The sequence below is a fragment of the Marmota monax genome, unplaced genomic scaffold, assembly GCF_021218885.2.
Source record: "Marmota monax isolate L192 unplaced genomic scaffold, Marmota_monax_Labrador192_F-V1.1 WCK01_AAM20220418_F8-fsc00074, whole genome shotgun sequence".
Taxonomy (NCBI): Eukaryota; Metazoa; Chordata; class Mammalia; order Rodentia; family Sciuridae; genus Marmota; species Marmota monax.
In genome coordinates, this window is record NW_026694232.1 from 9543929 (window position 1) to 9557663 (window position 13735).

General features: G+C 38.9%; 1 protein-coding gene across 2 annotated transcripts in view; it reads right to left on the reverse strand.

The window, feature by feature from the left end:
• The window catches only part of Mcf2l2 (MCF.2 cell line derived transforming sequence-like 2), a 245956-nt gene that overhangs the window by 190216 nt on the left and 42005 nt on the right, over window positions 1-13735 (reverse strand). For both annotated transcript variants that reach the window (XM_046466888.2, XM_058586213.1), the window contains one exon: window positions 13480-13594. In XM_046466888.2, coding sequence (XP_046322844.1) covers window positions 13480-13594 — 115 coding nt within the window. The remainder of the gene's footprint in view (window positions 1-13479; window positions 13595-13735) is intronic.

Below are 13735 nucleotides of genomic sequence, written 5' to 3' on the forward strand. Positions count from 1 at the left end.
GAATCTCTGCTTTACACACATTTGCCTGTGAACCTGAAACTATTCTGAAAAATAAAGCATATCTTTTTTTTTAAAAAAAACGGTTTAGATAATGAAAATTCCTTCAAAAAATTAGTCATGAAGGGGGGAAAAACCCTAAAGCAAAGCTCTTTGACCTATTTGTTTTAAGAATTACACATCTTCAAACATACATTTGGAAGTAAGGGGAAGTGGTGAAGTAGACAGCTTAAGTTGGAAGCTAATAAAACAAGAACAGAAATGAACTTCTTAACATAAAAAAAGGAAGAAATTAAAATGAGTTGATTGAAGACAAAATTGTATGATAAATGTAATCTAGATTATAAAATAGCCAAGGGATGACGTATTTGAACAATAAAAAAATCAGGCAGTGAATAATACCAAGAAAATAAACAAAATAACAGGGTGTGGTGGCACATGTCTGTAATCCCAGAGATTCAGAGGCTGAGGCAGGAAGATTGCAAGTTCAAAAGCAGCCTCAGCAACTTAGTGAAGCCCTAAGCAACTTGGCAAGACACTGTCTCAAAATAAAAAAAATAAAGGGCTGGCAATGTGTTTCAGTGATAAAGGACTCCTGGGTTCAAGCCCTGGTATCAGAAAGAAAGAAAAGAAAAGAACAAGAGAATGAAAATGAAAAAGTAAAAAGGATCAGAAATAAAGTGGTTCAAATGGAAGACAAAAAAGAGTCAATAGACATATACTTGGGTTCCCTAAAAAACTAAAATAAAACAATGATACAGAAATAATAGTTAAAAATCCAATCCAAGAAAACTTTCCCCAAACAAAATCTACTCATACCTGATCTAGCAAGTATAAGGGTAAGTCAACCTGAATTGACCAACTCTGCTATGTGTCTAAGTAAAATTGTTAGGCCTATCCTGGGCACCTCCAGGTAAACGATGAAATAATTTACCAGAATAAGAAAAACAGGCATAGTGCTTCTCAAAGCAACATATAAATTATGGCAAGGATAGGACAACATTCCAGAACAACACACAAAGTCTGAATCAAGAATTTTATATCCCAATAGATGAATTTGGCCTTCAAGTGTTGGGGTAATAGAAAAAGTTATAATATGCAGAAACCCCAGGAATTTTGTGCCTCTGAGCCCTTTTTGAAGAATCTAGTAGAAGCCAAACTGTTAGAGTCTGTAAACAAGTCTGGATGGCGCCTGGCAAAATGCCAGAGGGAGTGGTTTGTGAAGTAACACCAGCGAGCCATTAAGTGTGGAGATTTCTTATTGATTGACTGATGTATCTAGTTTATGCTAATGAAGATAAGCTGTGTGGAATGTATAAATACCGCTCCTGTCCTACAATAAACGGCTCCCACTCCTGCTGTATCAATCTACACAAGTCGTTCGTCACCCCCCTGGTTATTTTGCTGCAGCCGGACTGCGGCACCAAACTTCATGCAACAGAGATAGCTTGAAGAAACATCAGCAACATTATCAATTTAATATAATGGCAGGTCTGATGCCAAATGTGACAGAAGAATAATAAACACAAATAATGTAAGTTAAAAGATTGGAGGGGAAAGGCCAGAGGAAGAGAAAAGAATAAGTTCATTGATTATTGCACAGGCAACAGGTGGAAGTCAAAGAATATTACTGAACCTGAAAAACCAGATAGTTAAATTTAAAAATAGAGATGAAGGGCATTTAAAAACGTTTAAATTCAAGGACAAAATTTTGAATCTCCTTAAACACCAAAAGAAGTTAAAGGTAAAAAAAAAAAAAGGAAAAAGTATATAGAAATGTAGTAATAATAACATATTTAGTAGTCATAAAAGAATGACAAAATTGAGGCCAAATGTATCTGTTATATCAATAAATATGCAAGGGTTTAACTCACTTGTTATAAGAAAAAGATTTTTAATTTAACTCACAAAGTAAGAACTACAACATATAATAGAAAGATCCAAAGAACAAGTAATTCAGAGGGCTGGGAATGTACCTCAGAGGTACAGTGCCTGCCTACCGTGTACAAGGGCCTGGGTTCAAACCCCAGCAAATAAAAACAATAGCAAGAGGTTTTAGTCTTGATATCAAATAAAATTTCAAACCATAAAGTATTAAACACAACAAAAACACTTTCAATGCTAATAACCACAATTTACAATGATAATATAACAGCTAGAATACCTATATATCAAATGACATAATCACCAACTTTTTAAGGCAAAACTATAAGAGGTACAAGGAGACATATAGAAGCATAGTTTAAATAGAAGATTTTAATATACCACTTTCAGTGAAAAACAGAGCAAACAGGTATCAATAAGGTTGTAAAAGGCAACACAAGGAAGATCTAATGAATATATTATGCTTTACATCCTCATAATAAAAGATTCATCTTTATCTAAAATACACATGGAACCTTCACAGAAAATAATCACTTGAAAACACTTGAAGTTTAAAAGACTTCTATTAGACAACTCTTCAGCAAGACAAAGCAAAATCTTAGCATCTCTAAAATAGAATGATAACAAAAGCTCTAAATATCAGAATTTATGTAAGAGCAGATTTAAAGCAGCAAGCAGAGAAAAATTAAGCCTTAAACACATCAATAAAGAATGAAAACATGGGGCTGGGGATGTGGCTCAAGCGGTAGCGCGCTCGCCTGGCATGCGTGCGGCCCGGGTTCGATCCTCAGCACCACATACAAACAAAGATGTTGTGTCCGCTGAAAACTAAAAAATAAATATTAAAAATTCTCTCTCTCTAAGCAACTCAGCGAGACCCTGATTCTAAATAAAAACAGGGGCTGGGGATATACCTCAGTGATTGACTGCCCCTGAGTTCAATCCCAGGTACCACTTCCTCTGGAAAAAAAAAAAAGACTAAAAACAGAAATTAATAGAGAATAGAAAAATCAGTAGGTCTAATTAACAAATCATATTCCCATATCTTTAAATTTGCAAAACAACCTTCTAGATAACTTAATAAGGAAAAAGAGGATGGAGATTGAGAAAGGAGGATAAGAGAGAGAAGAGAGTAGGAGAGGGACCAAAGCACTGGTATACAAAATAAGAAATGGCAAGGGGAACTGAAAAACAAGAAATCCAAAATTCCCAAGAAAGTCCTTTACAGACCTCTATGCAAATAAATTTGAAACTCTAGACATAAATAATTTCCTTTAAAAAAAGTACTGCTTATCAAAATGGACCTCATCAGAAATGTAATGCTTAAACAGTTTCAATTTAGAGGAACGTCATCAAAGCCCAGAAGGTTTCACAGGGGAATTCTACCTGATCACCAGGGACCACAAAAAATTATTTCAGATCTTTAAAAAAAAATGAAAAAAAAAATAACTTTAAGATACTATTTATGAAGCACGTATGAGATTGACATCTAAACCTAATACGGCAGAAAAAATAGAATTGTTAGTTCAAGGACATAATGGTAGAGAGATCCTATTTATAATAGCAACAAAAGATATAATACTTAAAATTAAACTTAACAATAAATGTACAAAACTATGCCAGGAAAAATTTTACACACTCCTGGAAGATACAAAAGTGGATTTGAACAAACGGGAAGACATTTCTTCTTGATAGGGCAATTAATTCTAACACCAGAAAGATGTCACTCTTTCCCCAAGTTAATATATAAATTTAACAATGACAAGACCAACAAGATGTTTCCTTCTTTCTTTTTTTTCTTCTTTTTTTTAAATGGAACTGTACACATAGAAAACAAGAAAGGACAATGAGGGAAACACTGGAAAACTAAAGCTTAAGGGGGTGGGGACGGGCCAATTAATCCTATCAGATATTAAACATAATTAAATCCTTTATAATTGAAATTACTCATGAATAGACAGACCAATTGACTCTCGAATCACTGAGGTAAGGATTTTTAAGTTAATGATGCTCCAGTAACTGAATAGCCATTTAGAAAAAAAATACATACACTCAGCATTATGCTTCATACCACACACACAGAAATAACCAAGTGCACCAGAGCTAACTGCAGAAAAAGCAAGCACTCGAAGACACATGAAAGCATGGATGAACTACTGCACCACCTCAGTGTGGGAACTTTCTGACAATTATTCAAATTCCAGACGTAATCAAAGAAAAAAATGACACATTTGATGACAAACATTTCACAGGACAAAATATATCCCTAAGCAAAGTAAAAGTGAGATAAAAATACATGTGACAGGCATCACAAACAACAAGTTGATGTCTGTAGCACATGAAGAGCTTTTAGAAACTCAGAGGAAAATAAAGCTCAAAAAGGCAATCAAAAACAGGTAAGAATATTGGGATGTGGCTGTGGCTCAGTGGTAGAGCATCTGCCTCGCACGTGTGAGGCACTGGGTTCAATCCTCAGCACCACATAAATATTTTTTTTAAAGCAAGAATATAAACAAATGACTCTCTCTCTCTCTCTCTCTCTCTCTCTCTCTCTATATATATATATATATATATATATATATATATACACACTAGACTGGATACACACACACATAAACATACACACACATAGGTGTGTGTGTGTGTGTGTATGTGTTTGTGTGTATTGTTGGAGGGAAGAAATAATCAAAGAGAAAAAATATAACTAAACCTAGAGAGAATTGAATCTGGGTTGAAGGCTTATGAGAAAGAAGGAAAAGGTTTGGAATTGCAAACTTATAAAGCATAAAAACAAGATTCTAAAAGCTTCCCATGGGGAGAAAGAAACAGCTTATGTATGTAGGAATGAGACTCAGATCTTTGTGAGAACGATCCACCTTGTTATCAGTAACATCAGATGCTACCAGTCAATGGATCGGTGATATTTTACATAAAAATTTCCATACCAACCAGATTGCTGTCAAGTGTGAGGACAGAATGTAGCCTTTTTCAGACCTTCAAGATCTTGTTAACTGCATCTTAACCATATGCTCTTTCTAAAAAAGAAATAAACTAAAAATATTTCAATAAAATGGAATAACAAAAGAAAGGACCTTACTAGAATGAATAAAAAAGCAATCCTAGGTGAACAACTTGCCACAGGTCTAGACACCAGCCATCCTGAATTATAAGAACAGATTGGACATTCGAAGATTGTCTTCAAGGGCTGGGTTGCGGCTCTGTGGCAGAGCACTTGCTTAGAATGTGTAAAGCACTGAGTTCAATTCTCAACACCACGTATAAACAAATAAAATAAAGGTCTACTGACAACTAAATATATATATATATATATATATATATATATATATATACATATATATGTATATATATATTTATAAATATATATAACTAAATATATACAACTATATATATATATATATATATATATATACTTTTTTTTAAAAAAAGAATGCCCTCAAGAAGAAAGTAATACACCACACAAATCCTATAGTAAGTAATACTGCAATGAACACATGTGCTACTTCTATAGATAAGGAAAAAAGAAGGGCTACTAGAAATGCCAGAGGAAAAGGCACCTAGGAAAGTCAGTCTGAATCTGAAATGAAATAAATTATGGCATGAGTTTGAGCAACTGATAAAGCCTAAGAAAAGAGACTCCATTTTACCTGAACATTGGTAGCATCCTCCATGAGTGACATAGGTTCAATGCCACTGAATTACCGCTCTCTCAAGAGGTACACACAATGTACATCATATAGTGTGTATAAATGCATTTTACTGATTTGGGTTATTCAGAATCAACTGATTAGCCGGGTGGGGTGGAGTACACCTATAATCTCAGCAATTTAGGAGGCTGAGGCAGCAAAATCACAAGTTCAAGGCCAGATTGGGCAACTTAGAGAAACTTTGAAATTTTAAAAGTTGTAAAAGGGCTGAAGGTATAGATTAGTGGTAGTGTGTTTGTCTACCATACATAGGCTCTGGGTTCAATCTTCAGTACTGGGGCAAAAAAAGGAATTAATCTATGGTCAAAGAAAAATCCATCTGTAGAATAATGTAAATACATTATAAATCTTTGCAGTGAAAAGCAAATGCTATGTAAGAACTTGGAAAATGTGCATACAACAAAATGGAAACACACAGTTGAAAATCAGTAGATACTGTCTAAAGTAAATGGATCATGAAGAAGAGGTTTAAATTTTAATGGTAAAACTAATAATATAATTAACAAAAATCAGGGATAAGCGGGTAGGAGGAGAAAGAAAGCATCATATTTTAGAAAGAGCATTTTTCAATCTCAAGATATTGTGTAAAGTTGATGAATCAAGAAATACAGACATAATGCAAGTTAGCATCACAGAGAGAATCACCATCAGATCATCTGAAAGCTTCGTGATGCGGTGGAGTAGCACTGAGACTGGAACCAGAAAATCCAAGTCCTCATCTCAAACCTAAACTTCGTCCTTTAGCAGCTTGTGCATTACACGGGTCCCTCCTTCTTTCTGCCTATATCCACTTTTGTAGGTGATATTAAACTACATCAGTAGTTCTACAAATGTGATTCCCCAGACCAGATACATCTCCTGGGAATGTGTTAGAATTACAAGTTATTTGGTCACACCCAAGACTTCCTGAATCAGAAACCCTGATATTTACTCTCTCATTTGGTACAGGAAAAGTCTGTTGACCTTTGATCTAGACTACTCTGATCAATAGCGCCAAATGTACATCTTTACTAAATCAATGTAATGTTTATCATTCCAGTGAAGTGTGTAAAGATAATTCAATCAGAAAGGTGCTTGTGGTAATGCACTGGCCCCTTTAATAAATGTGTGGACTATCTGCAACAATGGTACAAATATCTTCCTTCCCCATTATTCTTGGGACTCCATAATGATAATAAATAATAAATAGTAAAAACATATAATAACTAATAAATAAGTAAACAAGTACTGTAAGCTAATACACAGTAAAAGATCTAGTCTCTCTGGCTCACAGTCTTGGGACATTTTATTGACCATTCAGTAACTGTTATAGGGTATGGGCAGAGGTATCTACTCTCCATCCAAAACTTGATTTTTAAAAAAGCATCACTGCGCAGTTTTATAGCTAATAACTCACTTAATATCTTTCTCAGTTGCATCTCAATTCCTCAGACCACTTCATCATCATAACTGCTCACATCTCATACATAGGAGAGGAGGCTGATTGTTATGGAACATAGCTATTATGTTCATAACTGAAAACGCCACTAAGACCAAATCCCAGATACTCACGATTGTCAGCACCCACAAATTCAAGGAAAAGGTTGAGCTCTTAATTTCTAAAGAAGCCTAAATGAAACATGTCAGAAAGGGGAAAATAGGTTTCTATCCCAACAGGACGGATGACTCAAAGGCAGGATGAGGTGAAGGTCTTCTAAACACAACCCCCTGCAAAATGAACAAAGAAAACTACCGTATGCACACAGGTTATTCTACTAGGAACAGTAGGTGAAGACCTCAAGCTCTTTCTGCTAGGACAGAAACTTAGCATATTACATTTCTTTCTGCCCTTTATACAATTTACTCAAATTCTCGGTTGCCAATGGCATTTATTCATTATAGACCCAAGGGGTGCTCTCTAATTCAAGCTTCAGTCAGGTACTGAAGTCTGGCCTCTCAGGCATCCTTTCTGAGGCTGCTAAGCAAATATACCCACTTTGGGCTATGCAGCAGCCCAACAAGACGACCCTCTCTAGACCTCTATCCTTAGTTCTCTAATGAATCAGTCTCCCCTACTTTTCAGAGTATAGTTTCACAGCCTGTCCCAGGAAAAACATACTTTACCCTAGCCATTCAATCAAAGCAGCACTTTTGCCCATTAGTACTATTCAAAATGACTTAAAAACAGGGGCTTTTCCATGGTATTCATTATGGTAAGAGGCCCAGACTGGACTCACTTCTCTGGTGAGAATGGTTTCTAAAGCTGAGAAGGTGTTATAATCCCATGCAGTCTTTCAATACAAAGGAGCAAGTCTTAGTATAACTCCCAGGTCAAATAGCAGCACTGCTCTCCTAGCCTTTCCTAAAGAACAAATATTAGACCACATTCTAGGCCACCTGTCATAAAAGAGTGTGAGATTCATCCCAAAGACTATTCATTATACTTTATGTGGAGAAAACACATGAAGGAAAATTGTTCTAGCTTAAATAGGTCCTTGAACAGATTCATTATAGAAAAAGTCCTTGTGAAATAGCAAATGTTATGGTTTAGATCTTAAATGTCCCCCAGAGGCCCATGTGTCAGAGGCTCAGTCACTGGCCTGAGGCCTTATTGGGAGATGGTAGAATCTACAGGAGCTGAGACCTAGTGGAAGGAAGTTAGGTCACAGGGGTTGTGCCTGGAGGGAAAGATTGGAACCCTGGGCCTTTCCTCTTTCTTTCTCAGCTGTGAGGTGAAACCTCTTCTGTCTTCCATGTGCTCCCTGCCATGATGTACTGCCTTGCCACAAGCCCAAAGCTACATGTCAAGCAACTATGGACTGAAATCTCTGAAACAATGAGCCAAAATAAAGCCTTCCTCCTTATAAATGGTTTACTTCTAGTATTTTGTCACAGCAATAGAAATTTGAAATGGCCAATAATAAAGAAATCTGACTCTTGTACTGTCTAACAAAAGTAATTGATCTAATTCCTAATAATGAACTTAGAACTGTGAATAAAACAAGGACACTGAATAGAGAAAGAGCAATAAAAACCCATACTTAAATTATACTAATGCTGATTTGGGGACAAACAAATGTGATTTAAAATAGTTACTATTGCTGTGGTTCAGAATGTGTTTCCAATTTTTTTAAACAACCTGGCTACAGATGTAGCCCCAGGCTGCATGTTCTTAAGTGGCACTATCTTGCTTGTTGGTGAGCTTTTAGTTACTGTAACAAAATACCTGAGATAACCAACTTATAAGAAGAAAGGTTCACTTTGGTTCACAGTTGTAGAGGTTCCCCACATGCTCCACTACCCCACCTTATCCAGAAGCTAAGTCTGATTCCAAGTTTTCTTCTCCACACAGTTTGAATGCCTGTTCCATATCACCACAGCTTCTCCTCTCCAAGCTCAATGATCCTCACCCTGGCTGTGCAGGGGAATAGCCTAAATCCAAAAAGCATAATTGCTCTTAATTCTGGTCTGGGAATCTGGAGTTTTTTTTTTAAAAAAAACCCAGGTGATCCTAACATGCAGCCAAAGTTGAGAACCATTGTCCTAGGATGACTTTGATAAGGGAGAGCCAGAAATATCAGTAAAATAAAACATGATGAAACCATCAAAACCCAAATGAGGCCTCAATTCCACTCACCCAAACATGGAAAGGCAACAGATGCAACTGCAGGACTCCTGCTAGAGCTTCTCTCCCTCCTCCACCACGTCCCTCTCACCAGTACCCACCTTTCCTGTCACCCCTTTCAAGCCAGTCTTCTGGCCACCACCTTCCATACTGCACCTATCCCCATGCAGAAGCCCCTAGTTGTCCTCCCTGCCTCTTTGTCCTTGCTCCATCTGGCCCATTCTGAACATCACCACCAAATCAATCTGCTCATGGCTCCCTTCCTGGACCCTCCAAAGGCCTTTTCTTGCTCCTGTGCCTCAGTTTCTCAACTCGGTGGTAAAGGCCGTGCCCAATCTGTTCCCGGCTGTCTTCTTGGCTCTAATGTCTCACTCCTATGTAAGAAGGAGCCTCATCACTCTGTTCCAGTCAACTTTGGTGGGCTGTAAATCCCCCCATAATGCTCTTCAAACTTCAAAATCCAAGGGAGACAGAAATACAAGGTAAGTCACTTGTCCCAGATTACAGTTAGTAAGCAGTAGGATTTGGATTTCTTCCCCTCGCCCACTGGGGTTGAACCCAGGGGAGACTTAACCCTGAGCTATATATCCCCAGCCCTCTTAAGACAGTGTCTCACCAAGTTGTGGAGGCTGGCTTTAAACTTACAATCCTCCTGTCTCAGCCTCCTGCTCACTGAGATTACAGGAGTGCACCACATGCCCAGCTAGGATCTGGGTTTCAGTCCAGGTCTGGTCTGTATCCAAGCCTTTTAGACCCATGCTCTTTTTGGAATGTTGCCCTCTGTATCTACCTGTGGAGACCATTCCATCCTTCAAGGCCATTTAATTCCTGAAGTTTTCACTGTTTAGTCTAAAGAGACTTTTTCTGTCTTCTGAATTTCTATCTTAAGAGATTTTTTCTGTCTTCTGAGTTTCTATACTACCTTAATTACAATTTTACAAAACATCATGACTACAAGGTTATGTGATGAGTTTCCTAAGGCTGAAGGCATTGTCTCATGGTCTTTTGGTTTTTTATAAAACCACGCATAGCTCTCCACACCCTGGGCACGCAGTAGAGACCTGGTGAAGCCTTTCCACATTCACCACGCCAGCTACAGTGGGAGATCCTTGCTAACTTCAGGCACAGAGACCCTGTCCCTGCCCTGAGCACCTTGCCACTTTCCTATTCTATTGTATCCACTTTCCTGTTCAATACCATGAGTCCTTCCTCTGCCAACTGCCTATAAAATATTTTGCAACCTGGGAAGGGCTCTGCCACCTGGTAACTAGGCAACCACCAGGAAGATGCAAATCATGATAAATAGGAGTCATAAAACCAAGGAGAGCCGTTTCATTCTCTGGAGCCCAAACCATAAAATGGAAATCAACGTTTGAGTCAAATTCTCCTTTCAGGCCTTCTTCCCTATGTCTCTGCTTTATGTTGAAAGGAACAAGAGGTGGGGCCACAAGCAGGAATGAGCAAAAGCCAGGAAAGGGACAGGGGAAAAACTGGTCTGATGGCTACTCTCTCAAGAGACAACATTCTAGGAAATAATAGTCCTCGTTTACAAGAAATTATACAAGGAGCACAAAGCAGAAAAAAGAAGTGAGGCCAAAACAGAGCCCCTTACTCGGTCACCTCTTCTACCTCTGCAAGGAGGCAGTTACAACCCTCCTGCTTCTCTCTACCTGGGTTCAGGTGGCACTAATATGCTGTCCTCGGCATGATTTGCAAAAGGTGGCAAGTACAAGATGAATTTTACCCATTCAGTTTAGCACTGGATATACCTAGGGAATTAGGAAAATCGGAGGGTGAGTCTAAAACAAACAGGAGAGTGGGGAGCCCTTTCACCCAGTGCCCACATAGCTGGCCACTCTCATTCTTACTGCTCACATCAAAGAAGTTGCTAAAAGGATGAGTCATTGTCCTGAAATGTAACTGGGTCCAAGAGGAAGTCCAAGTTTAATTCCCTAAATCCCTGGGAGGTGAAGGCAGGAGTGAGGAGTCAGGGTGCCCCCTTTGACCATACAGTCAACACCTTCTTTTTTTTCCTCTCCTTTTAAAAATTTGTTCTAATTAGTTATACATGACAGCAAAATGCATTTTGATTCATTGTACACAAATGGAGTGCAACTTTTTATTTCTCTGTATAGGATGTGGAGTTGCACCATATGTACAGACTTATATGTACCTAGATATCTCATTCTACCATCTTTCCTACTCCAATCCCCTTTGCCCAATCTAAGTTCCTCCATTCTCCCCCTCACACACACCCTTTATGGATCAGCATCCACTTACAAGGGAGAACATTTGGCCTTTGATTTTTTAGAACTGGCTTACTTTGCTTAGCATGATATGCAAATGCCATAATTTCATTCTCTTTTAAAGCTGATATATATATATATATATCTCAAGTTTCTTTATCTATTCATCAGTTGAAGGTTGAAGGGCTTCTAGGTTACTTCCACAGTTTAGCTTTTGTGAATTGAGCTGCTATGAAACATCCAACGCCTTCTGTTTGGAATGAGTCATTGTCAAAGCTGGAAATCCCACCAACACTACTCCAGAAGCTATCATGTGTCAGACACTGTGCGAGGGCTGGAGATCAAACATGAAAACAGAGCAAAAAAGGCACTGATCCCACTCTTGAGAAGTTTACAGTCTCATGGGAGATGTAGAAATAATTTCCACTGACTACGGCGTTCTACAGGCAGAAACTCAGATTCTGTGGAAGTCAAGATAGAAGAGTCTATGAGAGCAGAAATGAATCAGAAGAGACATGCTCTGAAGAGATGAGGTCAGAGCTGAGGGCCATGAATGTGGAGGAGTCAGGCTGTTGGGGGAGGGAGAGGGAGAGGGAGAGGGAGGTGGTTCCTCACTGTGAACCACGGTGAGTGAAGCCCAGAGGCTATGTGTGACACCTTCTCTTCAAGCAACAAAGGATGTCCTCAAACACTCTTGTGTCTGCATTAATTCAGGGTAAAGGATGAAATGGTGAAATTCAATTTAAGTGTTGAACTTTGAAGAAGTATATTAAAAATAAATCCATCACCACCTCTGAAGAAGAAAGATGGATAAAAGAGAACAAATAAAAAGCCATTTGAGAGTGGGTTTCATTAAATCAATCAACATTGTACTCTCCATGGTGGGATCAGACTCCAGATGGCCCTCCAGTTACAAAGCTGGTGTTTACCCCTAAATCATATAAGGCAGATGGGAAGCCAGCGCAAGAGCACATACATGTCTGTTGTGTAAATTCTTAACAACCCTCATTAAGTAAGGGATGATGTCACAGCAATAAATCCCAGGAGGGCAGGGCCTTTCCTGGCCAGGCCTGCCATGCAGGACAGGGCACCCAACGCTGTCCAGAGTCAGGTCTTGGACCTCATTCCCAGCTGCGCCTCTGTGAAATGCAGCGATCAATATGAGCTCCCTCCCAACCCTCTTCCTTAAAGACTTGGGTACATGGGAGGCCCAAATGTGAGACCTGGGCAGGAGGAGGCGGAAGTAGCAGATGTCAGAAAACATTTCTGTCATGAACTGAGAGCAGTTTTTATCACTGTCTTTTTTGTTTCCTTGCTCTATGACTTAGTTTCTCCATCAGACAATGACAATGATCAATTCTGCCCTAATGCTCTTATTTAGGAAAGAAAAATTAAATAGCTCCTTGACATGGTTTGTGCTCCTTCAGCAATGATCATGTGTCCCGGCAATGTGATCCAGAAAGCTAGAATAACCCTTGGCTGGAGCAGAGGGCCTGAATCCATCCAGGGAGCATGGGCGGATTCATCAGTTTTTCATTCATTCAACAGTGGTTTTTAAGGACTTCCCACAGGCAGCACAATCAACACTAATACCTGTTCACCTTTATTTTTCTTTCTTTCTTTTCTTTTCTCTCTCTCTCTCTCTTTTTTTTTTTTTGTGCCAGGGATTGAACCCAGGAGCACTTAACCTCTGATCCACATCCCCAGCCCTTTTTATAATTTAATTTAGAGATAGGGTCTTTCTAAGGTGCTTAGGGCCTCGCTAAATTGCTGAGGCTGGCTTTGAACTGTGATCCTCCTGCCTCAGCCTCCCAAGCCACTGGGATTACACACATGCACTACTGTGCCCCGCTTGCCAATATTTTCTAATTTCTTTCCACATCTGTTGTTCCTAATTGCTGGGCCAGAGATACTGGCCTAGTTACATACCAATGCAAACTGTGCTGGTGGAAGGCTCCACCTCAATCCAGGCCTGCCACATGGCAAATGTGGAGCAAGGCCCATGACTGAGAAAGTAGCTTACCTGGGGATGCTAGTCAGGTAGGTCATGACATTCAGGAAGTCCTCCTCTGGGATGTGTTTAAACCCCACAAACTCTGGAAAAGTGATGATGGGGGCACCATCCTTCCCTCGGCCTCCTACAACAAAAATGAGTGGTCAAGATATTAGCAAAATATGTTCATGTCACTCCTCTGCAGGTCAGAGACATCATATCAAATCCAGAGAGATAATGTTGGCCTCCCCCTTTCTACCTATGTTATCTCAGACTGGAATTTGAA